The 18709-nt window shown below is 43.9% G+C and overlaps 1 protein-coding gene across 4 annotated transcripts; it reads left to right on the top strand.

The window, feature by feature from the left end:
• Positions 1–1593: 1593 nt before the first annotated feature.
• Positions 1594–7220, top strand: CUNH7orf25 (chromosome unknown C7orf25 homolog). Of its 4 annotated transcripts, none has more exons than XM_050142751.1 (2): positions 1594–1703; positions 5324–7220. In XM_050142751.1, exon 2 carries the CDS (start codon positions 5581–5583, stop codon positions 6844–6846), a length of 1266 nt encoding a protein of 421 aa, XP_049998708.1. In that variant the 5' UTR covers positions 1594–1703; positions 5324–5580; the 3' UTR covers positions 6847–7220. The 4 variants fall into 4 exon arrangements, with proteins under 4 accessions (XP_049998708.1, XP_049998706.1, XP_049998707.1 ...); XM_050142749.1 differs by having other exon boundaries at positions 1668–1785; XM_050142750.1 differs by having other exon boundaries at positions 1693–1808.
• Positions 7221–18709: the final 11489 nt, after the last annotated feature.

Below are 18709 nucleotides of genomic sequence, written 5' to 3'. Positions count from 1 at the left end.
AAATGTTTGTTTAAATAAGGATACTTTAAATACGGATGACTTTGTGTGTCATTCTCTTGTAGGGGCCATGCTACTCTCTGGGCTAATGTTTGTTTATGTGCTGCCAAAGCAAGCACTTCTGCTACATACTTAATGTTCAATGCAGTGAACACCCAAGTAGGTTCTATACTATAAAAATTAAATTTTTAAAAAGATTTATTTATTAAATTCTTTGTAAATTTTTTAGTATATTTAAAATTTTCCTTTTAATTTTCTTGATTAAGGAGCTAAAATTTCTGTCAATGGAATAGCTGACTCTTGCTCTTTGCTGTTGTCAGCCTTACTATACTTTCTAGCCAACTGATAATTAAGGTTTGAGACACGGCCTTTATCTTTGAAGAGCTCTTTCCTATGCTGTGCCTTCTCTTAAATGAAGAAACTTCTTATTTGAGGCTCAGAGTAACTGATCACTTGAAGGTTCCAGTTATGAGATACTTTCTAAAGCCACTTAGTTCTGCCATCTCTGTCCAAACAGAAGAATGTTCACAAGAAGAATGTTCGGAAGTGTGTGAATGAGTCTGGGACATACCTACTTTGTTGTACACCATGAATATTAGATGTCTTTGGAGTTTTTTATTCTTGTTTACAGTTTCGAGGGGAAAGGTGGAGCAGGTGGGTACTGGAAGATGGGCGCACTGGAGGAGCAAATAGGCTAGGAGGACCGTTTGAGTCAGAAAAACTCCACTTAATAATGGCGCCTGCCTTTTGTTGGGATTTAATCTGACACCCTAGTTTACCTTCATCACCATGAACTTATTGCTTGGGAAGGATGAGGAACGAGCCAGCTGTGCTGGTTGGAAGAGAAGACTCTGGTGTATTCTTAACAAAGTCTTTTAAGGAATCTGTCTTTAATTCTGCCCCCCATCTAGACACCTGAAGTTCCAAAGCCCTTCTGCAGTTTGTACTTGATAAATTGATAAAGGTGTTTTAGGCTGTGCTGAAGGTATGTAACCCCCGGGGCTGCCTGGGCTTAAATAACTGGTCTGTGGCTCAGCTGCAAAGTTTGTCTATCTACCCATCAGTTTAGCACTAAATAAATAATGCGTGGTGTATTTGGAATAGCACTGGCCACGGTAAGCACCGAATGAGACATTGCTTCTTTCTTAGTATTTAGGTTGTGTAATTTGCAATTATTTCTATCATCCAAGTAGCACTTGGGACAAAGAGCAGGATATAAGGAAAAGATGACAACTATGTCTAGTATTTACAGTTAGTTTTGTTTCTCAATTTCTTTTCTGGGTAACTTTGAACACTCCACTTGGCTAAATATTCCCAGCCCTCAGAAGCTAAGCTGTACTTTGCCCTATTGGTCGGACAGCACATTTAAAGTTTCCTATGGAGAGCCAGGATGGTGCAACTCAAAGTGCGTCCGAGCTGCGTTTGGAGCCTCTGATGGCTCTCCCGTTTTTATTTTGTTAAAAATAACCAAACCTGAGGCCCAAATAAGTTTTACCATCCAGGACCCAGTGGGAATGCGGCCCGGCCCTAGACCCGCCTCTGCTTGCTGGCAGCTCAGCTGTCACACTGGTGGCAGAGGCCTGATGCCCTCAACAAACATGGCCGCTTCGTCGCCGCCTGGGACTCTCGAGCTCAAACTCACCCGGCCGGAACCACGTAATGCCGGAGGCGGGCTCAGCGGGCGGAGAGTGTCTCTGCAGCGCAAGGTGAGGGCTGGCTGCTGAGCTGTCTTTGCACACTGCCTCTGTGTGCCCTCGCCATGTGCGCGTGGGGCCTGTGGCGCTGCTGGTGAGGATCCGGAGACTGAGGGAGTGAGTGGGGAAGAGAGGGAGGTGGGAAGAGAGGAGGGACTGGGCCGGGTGTCCCGACAGGAAGGGTCAGTTCTGCGTCTTCCCTATTCTGGCCTTTAAGCCCCGGGCCAGCAGGAGCCTGTTTGTTTGATCGGGACCTGTTGGGCCAGGCTCAGCTGTGCAGGTGGACGGACCCAGATGGGAACCATAACCCCCTAGAAGCACCTCACCCCTGGCCCTCCCACCTCGCTATAGTCCAGCAGCCAGCCTGGCCACCCTGGCGTGCTCTTTTGAGTCCCTCTTCCAGCGCTTCCTTCAGAATGGGAACGGGAGCAAGTTAGTTGTCTCCTTTGTTCTTTTTAAAACACGCAGCTGACGTCACATGCAGAAATCACGCAGTCTCGATTCCTTGGCATCTGTACCCTGTGGAAATCAAGAGATAACTTCTTAAAAGACATCCATCCAGGCGTGGTGGTGTACACTTTTAATCCCAGTTCTTGGAAAGCAGAGGCAGGCAGGTCTCTGAGTTCAAGGCCAGCGTGGGCCCAGGAAAGCCAGGGCTAAATAGAGAAACACTATCTCAAGGAAAACCCTACCAAGGAAACAAGGAAGGCGTAAAAGGTGAGAGACCCTAGTACCAGTTTAGGAGACACTTTTGCTTAGGACAAATTGTACCTTTTTAAACGATTATTTTTACATTTTAAAATGTCAATTTCATATCATGTGTTTTGCCATATTCACTCTGACTCCCCCAACTGTTCCCAGGTCTACCCCATCTTCCCTACCCATCCACCACCACCCCTCCTTCACATAGTCTTGAACGTGCGATCTTCCATTGGAGAGTGGCTGCCATACTGGGGCTATATTCTTAGAGAAAATGCTCTTTCCCTCTCCCAGCAGCTAAAATTTCCAGTAGTTGCCTGGCTAGTGAAGGGATTCTGGGCCTAACTCCACTTTCCATGCTTGGTATTTGGTCTAGCCCCTGCTTGTACAAATGCATGCTGTCACAGCTAGTGTGAGTTCATAGACACAGCTGCCCTGCTGTGTCCAGAGGAGGGTCCTTGTAGCTAGCCATCCACTGCTTCTGAGTCAAGGAGGGAGGGGTTACCTGTGTTCCCTTCAGGGCTCAGAGTGATGCAGCCTTATATTCCCTGCCCCTTGACCGGTTGTGTCTTTTTTTGAAAGGTCTTTAGTGTTATTTGCACATACACCCTACACTCCCCTCTCACTCCAGCTTAGCCATTCCTGGTCCATTTTAACATTTAACCCTTCACACCAGTGTATCCATCTCTTCTCTATTAAAAGCCCCTCCCAACGGCCCCTTAGTAATGTCTGATTTCTATGGCTATGTTTTCAGTTCTCTATATATTCTAGACACTAACCCTCTGTCAGGTGTACAGGTGATAGTTTTTCCCCATTTTATAGGCTGCCTCATTACTCAAGTAATGGCATCTTTTGCTGAATAGAAACTTTTTAGTTTCAGGTTTCATTTATTAATTGTTGTTTTTAATGTCTGTGCCATGAAGGTCCTGTTTAGAAAGTCCTATCCTATGCCAGTGAGTTCTAGTATGTTTATACTTTCTCCTCTCTCAGAGTTAGGATATCAGAGTTGGTTTTTTTTTTTTTTTTTTTTCCTTTTTTCAAGGCAGGGTTTCTTTGGAGCCTTGGAGCCTGTCCTGGAACTCACTCTGTAGACCAGGCTGGCCTCGAATTTAGAGAGATCCACCTGTCTGCCTCCCAAGTGCTGGGACTAAAGGCGTGTGCCACCACCACCCAGCTAGGGTATCAGATGTTAGGGTGGGCTCCTTGACCCGTTTGGAGTTGAGTTTTGTGTCAGGTGAGAGATAAGGATCAAGTTTCATTCTTCTACTTTTTAGCTACCCAGTTTGACCAACACCATTTGTTAAAGATGCTTTGTTTTCTCCATTGTGTATCGGTAATATCTTCGTCAAAAATCAAGTGGCTTTAGGCGTGAGAGTTCACATATAAACCCTCAATTTATTTTTCATTGATCAGTGTGTTTGCGTTTTATGCTAGTGCTGTGCTCTTGTTGCTGTAACTCTGTAGTATAGCTTAGAAATCTGAGGCGACAGCTCTAGCCATTCTTTTGTTGTTTGGAATTGTTTTCGCATTTCTGCTTTTTTTTTTTTTTGTTGTTCCATGTGAAATTTAAGATTGTTTTTTTCAACTTCTGTAAGTCATTGTTTTGGAAATTTGATGGGGAGTGTGTTGAATATAGTATGAATTTGCTTTTGGTAGGATGGTCGTTTCCACAGTATTAGTCCTCCCAACCCGTGAGTGGTCTTTCCAGTTTCTTCAATGCATTTCTTCAGTGTTGGAAACTTTTTTGTTTTGTTTAATTTATATTTTCTTCCACACACTATATTGTTATTATAGTCTTTTACCTCTCAGATATGCCTTCCCGCCCCTCCCACCTGACTTCATGTTCTGTCAAAATAACAAAGACAAAGCACACGAAAAACACGGACTCCATATTGTGTTGGCCAGCTCTTCCTGAGCATGAGATTTGCCCCGGAGTTCGGATGATATTATACAGTGTCATTCCACTGAAGGAAACTCGTATTTCCTCTCCCAGTGGTCACGAATTACAGATAGTTTCTTGGTAAGGGGTGAAACTTTGTGCCCACTTCCCCTCCCCTGTGCTGGGATATTTTCTCTGACTTGATTTTATGGAGGTCTTGTGCATGCGGTCAGTCTCTGTAGAGGATTCTCACAGCTGGTCTTCAGGAGCCTGTGCGAGGTGCTCAGTACTTTTCCGCAGGCAGTGAGTGCTGCTGGAATTGGCAGTGTGAGTCTTGGATCGCTGCCTGGTATGAGGTCCAGAAGGCAGGCATTCAGTATCCTTAGGTGAGTCTCAAGGGAAAGTGAAGTTGCTGGTTTGGGGGTAAAGCCCCTCCTAGAGAGAGGGGGTCATCAGGTTGTAGGGATGGGTGGAGCTGGAGGCATGAGTCTGGTGTCTGCTTAGAGAAGGGACCAGGTGTGCACATCAGAGATATACAGAGATGGCTGGGGTGGGCAGAATTGAGCTAGTGGGCGAATCTAGGCTACCCAGCTAGGGATTGGGACAAGGTCTTTCAGTGGAAATGGATGGATGTGGTTCGTGGCAGGAGGTGCTGCCTCCCTACCTGAAAGAGGAATGTGGAGAAAGGTGCTGGAAGGCAAGCAGGACACTTGCTCCTTAGAGGTTGCAGGACTGTTGGTGTGGCTCCTTGGATAGTGGGGATGGTTGTAGTTGAAGGCACAGTCTGATGTCCCTCTGGAGAAGAGACCAGATGTCAGCAGTAAGGAGCGGACTTGGCTGGAGTGGGGAGAGTCTTAAGTTCCTGGGGGCAAGGGCTTTTGGCAGGGGGGGTGGTAGGGGTTCTTTAATTGAAAGAGCATAAGGGAAGCTATTTTCAACTTTTACTCTTGATGTTTGGAACCTTGACTTTTTTTTCAGTAGCTGAATAGTAAGACTAGTTATTGATAGAGATATAAAACACATTGCCAAACGCCTGCTTTTTATCCTAACGTAGGACTTGGCTGTGGATCTCATAGTTCAAAGAAATGAAGGTCTGAACAAGTGTCAGAATCCAACTCACTTCAGGAAGAGTTCAAGCTTACAGCTTTCTTTCAGCTGTCCAAGGAAGGAGCCTCTCGCAAAAGCCCAGCTTCATATGCTCAGTCTTCATAAACTTTGTTGCTAGGTTGGACTTTTTAACCCAGCTTGTGCTGGCAGAACGCTGAGGTTTTCCCTGTTTGTGTCTTCGGTGAGAGGAACAATGCTGTCAGCATGTCTTCACAGTCCATGCTCTCTGAAAGAATTGCCATAGCCAAGGAACTGATCAAGAGAGCAGAATCCCTTTCGAGATCAAGAAAAGGTGGCATAGAAGGGGGCGCAAAGCTGTGCAGCAAACTGAAGGCCGAGCTGAAATTCTTACAGAAAATAGAGGCTGGGAAGGTAGCTATTAAAGAATCCCACTTACAGAGCACAAACCTAACACACTTGAAAGCCATCGTGGACTCGGCAGAAAACCTGGAAGAAGTTGTCAGCGTTCTCCGTGTGTTCGGCTACACAGACACCTTGGGAGAGAAGCAGACTCTGGTGGTGGATGTCGTAGCGAACGGCGGTCACACGTGGGTCAAAGCTATTGGCCGGAAGGCCGAAGCGCTGCATAACATCTGGCTGGGCAGGGGCCAGTATGGCGACAAAAGCATCATTGAGCAGGCCGAAGACTTCCTGCAGGCCAGCCGCCAGCAGCCGGTGCAGTATAGCAACCCTCACATCGTGTTTGCATTTTACAATAGTGTCTCTAGTCCCATGGCAGAGAAGCTGAGAGAGATGGGCATCTCTGTCAGAGGGGACATCGTCGCAGTCAACTCTCTGCTAAGCCACCCTGAAGAGCAGCAGCCGAGCGAGAGCGAGCCCGACGATGAGGACGAAGAACTTCTGCAGGTGACCAGAGTGGACCGAGACAACGTCCTGGCGCACGTTGCATTTCCCACGGAGATCAAGGTGGACGTGTGCAGAAGAGTCAACCTGGACATCACTACTTTAATCACGTATGTATCTGCCATGAGCTATGGAGGCTGCCACTTCGTCTTCAAAGAGAAAGTACTCACAGAGCAAGCCGAGCAGGAGAGGAAGGAGCAGGTCTTGCCTCAGCTGGAAGCGTTTATGAAGGACAAGGAGCTGTTTGCCTGTGAATCTGCTGTCAAGGATTTTCAGTCTATTCTAGACACCTTAGGGGGCCCAGGAGAGAGAGAGAGGGCCGCTATGCTAATAAAGCGAGTCACCGTGGTCCCAGACCAGCCTTCTGAGCGCGCCTTGAGACTCGTGGCAAGCTCAAAAATTAACAGCCGCTCGTTAACGATTTTTGGGACAGGAGACACCCTGAAAGCCATCACTATGACCGCCAATAGCGGCTTTGTCAGAGCCGCCAACAACCAGGGTGTCAAGTTCAGTGTCTTCATCCATCAGCCCAGAGCACTTACCGAGAGCAAAGAGGCCTTCGCCGTGCCCGTACCGAAAGACTTCCGCAGTGACAGTGCACGCTAGTGGTTCCTTTACATGTTGTCGTGGAAATACATTATTTATACCAAAGGCTGGCCTTCCCGTCTATATGGAGAGAACAAAGTTTATAGTAAAAATAATATTTAGTGCTCACATGTTTAAGTATAAGTTTCTTGTGTTTTGTCTGTTTAAGGTCTATGAATTAGAAAAAAACTCAAGAGACAATCGTACTTATCTCTGCGTTCCATCACAAGCTCCGTTATAGCCGGGAAGAACAGACACGCGGCTGCGTAGGCTTTTAGCGATCTTGTGATGCTTTTGTTTGCCTCCGCCTCCGCCTCCACCACAGGTGATTGCATTTCATGGAATACGGCTACATTGATTCTTGAATTCATTAAATAATCTGGAGAAAACTCCGAGGCCTGCTTTTCATTGTATTTATTTACCAGTTACGTCGATTGGAAGTGGGAGGTAATAGTTATTTCAGATTCTAAAGTCACTGCTTGTTAGTAGTGAAAAGATAATGCTAAAAAAAAATTAAAACTAATACTATTACAAATTTTAGAAATTAGAAGTCGGGTGGGTAGAGAGTATGGGGTGGTGGGAGAAGAAAAAACTTTAAAAATTAAACTAAAATTCTTATAGGAAATAGAGAATACTTTTAAAATATTTAATTTTTAAAACAATTGCTTTGTGTCAGACACAGTCTGGTGGGCGTGTCTCTAGTTTATAACTCACGGGCTGAAAGTGAGCATTGATCCATTAAATCCCATCTATTTATGGTGTACCGCTTGTCTTAGCTAGGATTACTATTGCAGCAAGTTGGAGAGGGAAGGAGGGTTTATTTGGCTCACACATCTTGAGTCCCGTTGATTGAGGAAGCCAAGGCAGGAGCTCAGGGAACCTGGAGGCAGGAGTTGATGTAGAGGCAATGGTTGCTCAGTCTTCTTTCTTATAGAACCCAGGACCACCAGCTCGGGCGGCACCAGGGCCACCAGCTCAGGCGGCACTACATGCGATGGGCTAGGTCCTCTCTGATTATCACTAATTAAGAAAATGCTCCACAGGCTTCCCTTCAGCCCAGTATTATGGAGGCATTTTCTCAGTCGAGGCTCCCTCCTCTCAGATGGCTTCAGGTGGTGTCAAGTTGAGCAGAAACTCGCCAGCCCACATCTGTGAAGAGGGAAGGGAGGCAACTGTCTTCCTAAACTAGAACACTGAAGGGGGAAGTATTAATTTGGACAACTTGAAAAATGTATTTTTTAAAACTCAGTTTACTTTTTAAGTCCGAGCAACCCTATGTTGCAAGTATTTTGAATTATAAAAACTACCTTATTCTTTTAGCTGATAGATAGCACGTGATCATTGCGTCGCCCCCCTCCTGAAACGGTGATGGGAGAAAGCAAAGAAATGGTGGCAAGGGTAGTGAGTGGTGGCTGCCTTTAGTTAAAAATAAGTTTTGTGACTACAGCGTGCTCAATATTTTATCATTTACAATCAAACAGGTTAACAGAGTAGGCATATACTTTTCCTAAAAACTGCGAATCTGAGGGTAGCATTGTCCTTAGCTAGCACCTGTACGGTTCAGTGCTGACATTTGATCTGGCAGCCTCCCTGCTGGTCTGTTCCAGCTGTGCTGACTCACAACCACGACGAGGTGAGGTTTCGTTCTCAGGGTCTAGGAACGCTGATGTGAATTCAGAATTAAATTTAGAGTGGCGCTTCTCTGGGAAAAAAGATCCCTAAACATATTTCCCTCAGGAAGAGCTGAAAATTAAGTTTCAAGTTTAATGCGGGGAGGTGTTGCATAGTTTAGAAATAAAATTTACAATTTTGTGTACCTTTTAAGGCATTGTGGGTTTTGACCCCATTGGGGGTTGAACGACTTTTTTACAGGGGTCACATAAGACCATCAGAAAACACAGGTATTAGCCGGGCGGTGGTGGCGCACGCCTTTAATCCCAGCACTCGGGAGGCAGAGGCAGGCGGGTCTCTGTGAGTTCGAGGCCAGCCTGGTCTACAAGAGTTAGTTCCAGGACAGAAACCAAAAAAGCTACGGAGAAACCCTGTCTCGAAAATCCGAAAAAAAAAAAAAGAAAAAAAGAAAACACAGGTATTTATAGGTATTTACATTACTATTCATATATTCATAACAGTAGCAAAATTACAGTTACAAAGTAGCAATGAAAATAACTTTATGGTTAGGGTTCACCACAACATGAACTAAAGGGTCTCAGTGTTAGGAAGGTTAAAAACCATTGATTAAAGATGTTAAAATACTTAGCACTAGTGAGTACCAAGCATGGAATAATTTGGTATAAAACAGCAGATAATTATGAGGAATGCTTAGGATGGAGGAAAAAGGTAAATATATAATGTATTAATTTATGCCCGAAATACTATGAGTGTAGTAAGGGAGTAATTCTTAATCTGGGGTCAGAAGTCAAGAAGGAATGATGCTTGATTATCTCAGGGGTGAAGTTTATAAGTATGTAAGTCAAAAATGTCTGATCAAAGAATGACTGTGAGGGCCTAGTAGAAAACCAGGCCAGAGAAGTGGAAGGTTATTTTTTTAATTTATTCTTTTTATTATAGTGTATATTAGTATATTATATTTATTATATATATATTTGTTTTTTTCTGTTAAGATTTATTTTATTATGTATACAGTGTTCTGTCTGCATGTGTGCCTGCAGGCCAGAAGAGGGCCTCAGATCCCATTATAGATGGTTGTGAGCCACCATGTGGTTGCTAGAAATTGAACTCAGAACCTCTGGAGGAGCAGTTAATGCTCTTAACCTATGAGCCATCTCTCCAGCCAAAAATGGAAGTTTTATAAAAGGTAGGCAAGTTTGGCATATCAGATCTCTTTCAGGAAAACAGCAAAAACCTGTAGTTCAAAGAAAATATTTTAAGATATGGTGGCTAGCTGAGACCAGAGTGAGAGTGAGGGTCCATATAGACACGTGCTGTGTTTGAAGATATGGCGGTTAGCTGAGACTGGAGTGAGAGTCAGGGACCATATAGACACATGCTGTGTTTGAAGCAGCACTGACATGATGTTAACTTCATTTGGTGTTCGTTGAGGGCCTGCTATCTGCTGCTAGGTGTAGAGGAAGGGCTGGAATAAAAAAAAAAAAAAAAAAAAAAAAAAGACTTGGTTTCCAGAAGGGCGATTGCTGTCCCTGTTTGCTGGTGATCAGCTCCTAAGAACCTGGAATCTTTGCCAGTTAGAAAGTGAAGAGCCACAGCATTCTGAAGACACTGCTTTCTGAAGGGGCCACATCTGTGACCCTGCTGAACACCCTTGTCTCTCTCCTGGCATCCAGAGATTACAGTTTTAACAATATAGTAAGTGTAAGAAGTAGATGCGGTCCTTTATTGAGGCGCTTGGTCCTAGAATGAGCAAACTGCTCTCTCTGGAATGGTCCCCTACATCTTACCCCATACACCAAAGGCCTACTCAGGTTGACAAACAAGATCAATTCACAGTGTAGACATGATGAAGTTACAACAGGAATGCTCAGTTAGATCCCAGCTAAAAACTGTCAACTCATGTTAGGAAGAAATTAAAGCAAATGTCTTAGACATTATGAAGACTGAAGATAAAAGAAACAAAAACAACCTACAGTTGTACCAGGAAAAGTGGTAGCGTTTCGGGGGTCCTTCTGGGATGAGCTCCCTGACACCAACGATAGTGGAAGAGAGGAGATGTCACTGGTGGACGGAAGCCAGGACAACTGAAAGGCTTGGGGTGCCAGGTTCAGCTGCATTCTCATTTTATGTTCTAAAACAGTGGCTCTCAACCTTCCTAATGCAGCGACTCTTTAATACCATTCCTCATGTTATCGTGAACCCCCAATCATAAAGTTATTTTTGTTGCTACTTTATAACTATAATGTTGCTAATGTTATGAATCTTAATGCAAATATCTGATATGCAGGATATCTGCTATTCAACCCCTTTGAAAGAACTGTTTAACCTTCAAAGGGGTCGCCACCCACAGGTTGAGAAGTGCTGTTCTAAAGCAACAGGGCAGGGTGGCAATCAGCAGTTGTAAAGGGCAAAGGCTCCTTGTTTCAGCTGGTCCTCCAGGTCGTTCTGTTCCAGGTCGCACTGAAGTCAGACTTGGCAAATGGGCAGTACAAGTAGTGCTTGAAGTAAATTGCTAAGTAAATGAACCAGTATCTAATAATTGGCCTTTTCTACCTTATTCTACTTCAGTAGGCAAAAGAAAAAGTATGTTGAAAAGATGCCTTATTCTAGAAAGATAGCTTTAAAATCTGGGTTTGGAAAAGTAAAGCAACGTAATTTTAAGTAATAAGAAATAAAAGGCTGGCAGGGGTGGGGGTGGACCAGCCGGTAAACGTGCTAGTTGTGTGGGCTGCTGATCTGGGTTTGATCTAAGAACCTACATTAGCCAGATGCTGCAGTACACACCTGGAATCCCGACCCCCCCCTTCAGAAGGATGAAAGGCGACAGGAAAAACACATGGAAACTCACAGGCCAATGAGACTGGAGTAAGGTGCAGTGGCAGAAGCAGCAAGACATACCTTGACCTTGATCTTGACCCCACTGGGTGGGAGGTGGCAATTCATTCCTAGGAGTTTCCCTATGACCTCTACCCTTGCACAATGGCTTGTTTCTGTACACACACACACACACACACACACACACACACTAGAAAGAAAGAAAGGTAACTCCTACAGTAAATCAAGATGAATCAATTTCAAATGAGGTATGAGTAAAGAAAATTTCTGGTCAAGTCAGCTTCATCAGGTAAGAGTTAGTTTTAAATATCAAGAGGCTCTTGGTTTATGATACACCCCTTAAATAGAGCTGCAATATCTCACGTGGAAAGAAGGCTCGGCTTAGCTTCTGCTTTAGTGGGCTGGTTGTCTGAGCATCACTGAAGTGTGGATGCTTTCAAATTTATTTTCTCGGATGTGAACATAGGTCTTATGTTCAAATCTGAGAACATAGTATAAAACAGAATATGTAACACACTATCTTTTTGAGAATACACATCTCAGATTAAAAATAACAGAAGCAAAACAAAACAAAAAACTTCATCTATGGGAGTCTTGTTCCTGGGAGAAAGAGGGCAGACTACCCACCGTTAACAGTTGGCTAACCCTACCACGCAGGAGTTAGCCTTTATCCTGAGTTAGACTAAGAGTAGTCTTGTGGATACCTAAGGTCCCACGCAGGGAGCAGAGGAAGTTCTCAGTCAATGTGTGTTGGTTGCCATGGACACGGCCATACCAGAACACTGGCTTAGGTCCTCCCCACTCACCATAAGCCCTGCCCCCTTATTGCTCTAAACCCCTTCTTGCTCCAGGACTTCTGCCTGCCTGTTCAGCTCTGTTTGATAGACACACTGAGCTTCCCAGGTGCTGCGGTTTCACCATCAGGGAGCCCAGTCCTCTGAAACCCAGCTTTTCTGGGCATCTCTGTATTGTCTTCATCCCCTCAACACTCCAGTCAGGCCGCGGTCCCTGGGGCTGGGCAAGGATGTGGTGTTCTTGAAACCAGAGCCATAGAAAGCCTGCGGCCTCGATGAGGGAATCCTGCATCCTTTCTCCAGTGACAGTGTGGAAACTGGGTTGCAGTGCTAGGAAAAGAAACCCGAGAGAGACCCAAGTTCCAGCTGTGTTCTCCAGAGACCCCATCCTAACAGCCCCGTGGGAGTTTCCTAGCGAAGGAAAACTTGTGTGAAAATTGGACTCAGGCAATCACTATCAGTCATGCAACAGAAACATGAAGAGTTTGAGAATGCTTGTCCCCCGAACCTCACCGATTCCAATAAGATTATGTTTTTGATTGGCTGAATTCCAATGAGAAGCATAAGACATTTGGCACCACCAAATAGAGAGGTAGTTTATGTAGTGTGTGTGGTATGCATGATTGTGTGTGTGTGTGTGTGAGAGAGCTGGCGCAAGACTACATATATGCATAGGATGTAGTGGCATTTCATTTGTATTTTAATAAATAAAGCTTGCCTGAAGATCAGAGAGTAAAACAGCCCCACTGGTCAGCCTTACAGATTAGGCAGTAGTAACATACACCTTTAATCCCAGTAGCCACATTAGTTTGTTGCCAGAGAAACCGGGCTGTGCGAGCCTTTAATCCCAGAACTAGAAAGGATTATAAAATGGAAGGAGACAGTTCTCAGGCTCAGTCTTATTCTGAGATTTCTGAAGGCAGGATTGCCATTTTTGGACTGAGATTGAGGTGAGAGCTGGCTGCTTTGCTTTTCTGACCTTCAGGTTGAACCCTAATTTCTCTCTCTGAATTTTTATTGATTGCGCATCAATTCTTGTAAATGGAGACTGAGCTTTCGTTTTCTGGATGCCCAGACCCGAATAATCCCAACACTGTTCGGCCAATGGCTCAGGCATATGTCTAGCTAGTTCTTGAATCTTAAATTAACCCATTTCTACTAATCTATATATTGTTACAAGGTTATGGGTTACCAGTAAGGTTCTGGTGTCCTTAGGCAACTACATGGCATCTGCCTGACTCTGCCTTCTTTCCTCCTCACCTTGCTATATTCTGCCCTGCCATAGGCCAGCAGCTTCTTTATTAACCAATGGTAATAAAACGTATTCACAGCATACAGAGGGGAATCCCACGTCAATAGAATTTATAATTATGTTTATATATAAAGTATATACAATAGCAAAATTTTAAAATGGGTTTGGAGTTTTGAAGTAGTCCCCATCAAATTTGAAAAAAAAAAGAAATATTCAAAGTGGTTACAACACTATTTAGCAAATACTGCATGCGGTTGAGTGGGAACCTGCAGGTCACATTACAGCTAGTGCGTTTCCAGACTCTAAACTCCAGAATGAGGCAGGCATTGTATAGGGCATGCAATGGGAAGAACTTTTCTTAAGGAGATGTGGAAAACGCTGCCCTAGGAAAGCTGGGAAAAGGACAGAGACGAGCCTAGCAAAGCTCAGTGTTCTTTCAGATTTGCAGTCCAACTATTTTCTCTGGTGCGTGAGAAGGGGAGGAGGGCTCGGAATGAGTTGCAGTTGAGGAAAACCTCCCATGTCCTCCTTTGAACAAAAAGTCATTGTGTGAAAAGCATTTCCTTGTTTGGACAAAAAAACAAACAAACAAAAAAACCCAATGAAAAAAAAAAGAAGGCAAAGAAATTGTCACGGGAAAGGTCACTTATTAGGATTTCTGAAATGGGAGGCTCTGAATAAATCGTTAAGAAGCAGGGCACTGGCTTCCCGTCACTCTGACAAAGTATTTGGGAACAATCTTGAGAGGAGGGAAGATATTTTGGCTCATCGTTTCTGAAGCTTCAGTGGGTGGTTACTAACAGCATTGCTTCAGGCCTGTGGTAGAGCATTATGGCTGCCAGGGCGTGTGCCAGATGAAGCGGCTTGCTTAGGGCAGCTAAGGGTGCAAAGGTGGGGGCATATGCTAAGGAGTGGTATAGCTGGGTCATATGGTTTATTTTCACCTCTTTGGAAATTCTCGACACTGATTTCCATAACGGCTGCCCCAGTTTCCATCCTAGCAAAAGCGAACCAGGGCTCTCTTTCCCCCACGTCATCGCCAGCATTTATTCCCGAGGGCTCTCTTTTCCCCCACGTCATCGCCAGCGTTTATTCCCGAGGGCTCTCTTTTCCTCCACGTCATCGCCAGCGTTTATTCCTGGTGACTTTGTTATCTTTGCCATTCTGACTGGGGTGAGATCAAATCTCAAAGTTGTTTTGAGTTGCATTTCTCTAACTACAATGATGAGAATTTTTTAAATTATTTCTTAGCCATTTCTTTTCTTCATTTGAGGACTCTGTGTGCATGTTCCAGGTCCGTTTTTTGAGTGGGTCATCAGTTCTATTGATTCCTTGTCTTTCGAACTCTTCATATACCCTTGATATAATTCTCTGTCAGATGTACAGTAGGCCAAGATTTTAACCCCATTCTGTGGGCTTCCTCTTCACCCTGTTGGTTGTTTCTTTAGCAGCGCAGAAGCTTTTTAGTTTTATCAAGTACACTTGTTGATCATTGGCCTTAATTTTTAGGCAAACAGAGTCCTATTCAGAAAGTGCTTTCCCACAACTGTATCATGTTGGGCACCGCCTGTAGCTTCTTCTAGCAGTTTCATTGTTTTAGGTTCCAGGTTTAAGTGTTTGGTCAGTTGGGGTTTGTTTTGTGGAGGTTCACAGATACAGGTTTAATCTCACTCCTCTGTGTGTGGATGGACATCCAGTTTCCCCACACCACTTGTCGATGGTGCTTTCTTCTCTCCAGCATATGTTTCTGGCATCTTTTCAAATGTTAAATGGCTGAAGTTATGTGTATTCATATTTGGGTCTTCAGGTTTGTCCTACTGATCTACTGTCTCATTGCTCCAATGCTATATTGTTTTTATGACTATGTCTAAACACAGTCTTATTTATAGTTTCTATTGCGGTGATAAACACCATAACCAAAGATCAACAACAAAGAACCCAACAACTTGGAGAGGAGAAAGTGTTTTGATTTATCCTTCCCTACAGACCAGGCCTCTGGCTTCAGATGACATTAGTACTCTGTTGATGAGTTGGCAGGAGGAGAGGGCAGTGGGTTGTTTTTCTACTTTGATAAAAGATCTTTCTGCCAGGGAAGGCTTTTGTTTGCTTGTTTGTTTTTCTTGGGAAGGGGGGGGGGCTTCAAGACAGGGTCTCTCTGTGTAACAGCCCTAGCTGTTCTGGAACTAGTTCTTGTAGACCAGGCTGGCCTTGAACTCACAGAAATCCACCTGCCCCTGTCTTGGGAGTGCTGGGATTAAAGGCCTGCACAACCACCACCCAACATGCCAAGGAAGTTTTTAAGGTCTGGAAACAATGTTAAAAAAGTTCTATTAGACAGCAAAAAGAAATTGAAAGCATCCCTATGATGGGCTGTCAGCCAAACAAAGGGAGTTAGTTATCAGGTAATTTCCAAATGGGGGTCCATGGGCTGGAGTTGTAGATCAGTGGCAGAGTGCTTGCCTAGCAAGCCAGAAGCCCTGAGTGCAGTCCCCAGTGCTGCCAAACCCGAAACAAAATAAAAACATAGTGAACTCAAGAAGCATGGTTTTGATGATTAGGAGGCATCAAATTTCTTAAAAGGAGCCTGAAGAATCCAGTGCCAGTCAAGTAATAAAGAATAGTTAGTGGCCAAAAGAATGTAGGTAATAATGTCTTTTATTCTTTTGCTAGAACATGTCCACGAATCTGTAATTCAAAAATTTTGCAGTCTGATATATTTTGGAAATCGGATCATTTTGGATTTAGGAAAGAGATAGAATGTATTATGCACTCCTAAAAGTATCTGGGGACCACAGTCATAGATCAGCAATGAAACATGTATTTGTAATAACTGGTGAGTTAAAGAGTGGGAATAATTGGTCAGTATGGTTCAGTTCTTTATGCTTATGACTTGGTTTTATGTATTTCGAGTGTTTTGTGGTTCTGAGAATTTCAGATAAAGGACTGAGAGGAAGTATAATTTTTTAATGTTATTATTATTATTATTATTATTATTATTATTATTATTATTATTATTATTATTAGAGACAGTGTCTTACTGGTAGCTCTGACTGGCCTTGAGCTGGCTATGCAGACCAAACTGGCCTCAGACTTCCTGAGATCTTCCTGCTGAGTGCTGAGTTTAAAGATGTGTCAGTGCAGCCAACCGAATTTATGTGGTGCTTTAATTTGGACACATTTCTTAGGGTCAGCTGAAATTGTTATTTGAAAACTAGATTCATAGAAAAGCCCCCAGTGTGTAGTTCTAGTTTTTCTCCTTCTCACTTTACAACACGAACTGTCAAGGTGTGTTTGTGCTGCACGGTTTGAAGGAAGCTACCAGGAGAAAGCAGTGAAACTGCCGGGAAATACGCTCTGCGCACACCTGCAGAAGCAGAGGTCACGAGACGGTGCAGGGCTCCCTGGGAACTACTGGGAAGGACTCACGGCCGCCTCTCTCCCGCATCAGAACCCAGGAGTACCGAGGCTGCAGAGACCACTGGCTTCCCACCCAGGACCACGGGGACCTGAGCGCTTCACACGTCAGTTCAGCTGTTATCCCCCATCAGTCCCGCTTCACTTTTTAGTTTGTATTCTTTAGTACGTTCCTGCTTATATGTCTTGTGACGATTTTGCTTTTGTTTATATATTGCTCAGTTACACTTTAGGGTGGTTTTTTTTTTTTAACTATACTCTCCAGCCACATCTCTTTTAACCCCTTCTTGTCCATACATCTTTTTCTTATCCTTTTCCTTGCCACTTTTGCTATGTAGTTAAAACCTCCACAGCTTTAGCAATCTCTAAAATTTGTGGAGTAACCCTCTCCTAATTCTCCTCCTAGCTACTTTATAGCCTTGACATCAGAATCTTATTGCGTTCCTGGTGCTTTTCAGGTGTCAAGTCATTGGGTAATTACAGCAGCAGCCCAGGTGAGTCCTCCCTTCTTCCCTTCTTCCCTAAGGAGGTCTTCCCCTTCGCGGAAGTGGGTGTGTTTCCTGATTCTGCTTCCTGCCATGTTGTCCCTTCCTCCGAAGCTCGAACACTGAGATTTGCTAGTTGTTTTTATCAAACTCTTTTGTTTAATTATAAGTAGTTAATTAAAAATGTTTCTCTGTTCTCCTAACCCTACTCCCACCCCCCTTTAACGCTGCCACCCACTGCAATGGTGGTTGTGTGTCATTGAGTCTGTGTCTATCTTATAAACTCTACTATCTGCAAAAATGGAATGTATAAAAACCATAAGCAGAAATTATTCAATCGCTTTGGAAACACTGTTATTGGAAATTATTGGGCTGTTTGTTATTCTTTTTCAAAAACGATGTCTTGGAAACTGATCTTTTATTACCATTGAGGAGGGAGATCCTAATAAATCTGTAAGAGTGTGAGATTGAGCAATGGTCTTGAAAAACCAGCAGATGTAGCTGCCATTTGGAATAAAGAGGTCAGGAAGCACTAATCACTTTTACATATTGAGAAACCGTAGGGTTGCCTTAACCTTGACTGACCACATGGGGGCGCTCTAAGCCTTTTCTGTATAGCTTAGTCGCCTGTCCTAGCACACACTCAGCATCTGCGCCAGTCATTGCCTCGTTTTTTCGACCAATGGCCCTGTTCTGACAGCATCATCAAACCCGGGGATCTGAGGTAGACCTTGTCACCAAAATCTCTGTCAATTTAGAGCAGATAACATTACAAGGTTATCTTGTGAGAACTGTTTGTAACTGGTTATCTCTGGAGCTAAAGAAAGAATAGAATTTACAAAAATAAAAAAAAAAAACATAAGTATCATTTGTTCTATTTTGCAACATCAGTTAATATAATTTCTTTATTAGGGCAATCTGTTTTTCTAGGCCCCCCTCTTGCCCAAGGTCTAAGGTGCTGCCTTATACTTTTTTTTAAACCGTCATTTCTTTGTACTTTATGTGTATGGGTGTTTTGTCTGCATGTATGCCTGTGTATTGCATTGGTGCCTATTGTCCCCCCTGGGAGTAGTCTGAAAACAATACCAGATCCATGGTAACTGGAGATGGTTCTGAGCCACCACGTGGGTGCTGGGGATGGAACCTGGGTCCCCCTAAAGAACAGCCTGTCCTCTTAACCACTGAGCCATCTCTTCAGTCTTTAGGGGACTTTGAGCACTTTGATTTTTTTCAGTTGGTGAGAATGTCAAATGTGTACAGAGAAAATACTACAGTGAATCTGCTTATTCGTGTCCACTATCAACAATATGACTCGAGTATATGATATCTTCAGCAATGTTTTTGTCAAGTCTGGAGGGTAACTAACTGCATCGCCAGTGTTCTGTAGGGTTTGGGGCAGGGGTTCTTTCTTTTTCTTCCTTCCTTCCTTCCTTCCTTCCTCCCTCCCTCCCTCCCTCCCTCCCTCCCTCCCT

This window comes from Alexandromys fortis, unplaced genomic scaffold, assembly GCF_014885135.2.
Source record: "Alexandromys fortis isolate MF-2015 unplaced genomic scaffold, M_Fortis_MF-2015_v1.1 scaffold_5, whole genome shotgun sequence".
Lineage (NCBI taxonomy): Eukaryota > Metazoa > Chordata > Mammalia > Rodentia > Cricetidae > Alexandromys > Alexandromys fortis.
Note: the sequence above shows the minus strand (reverse complement) of the source record. Positions and strands in the feature narration are given on the sequence as shown.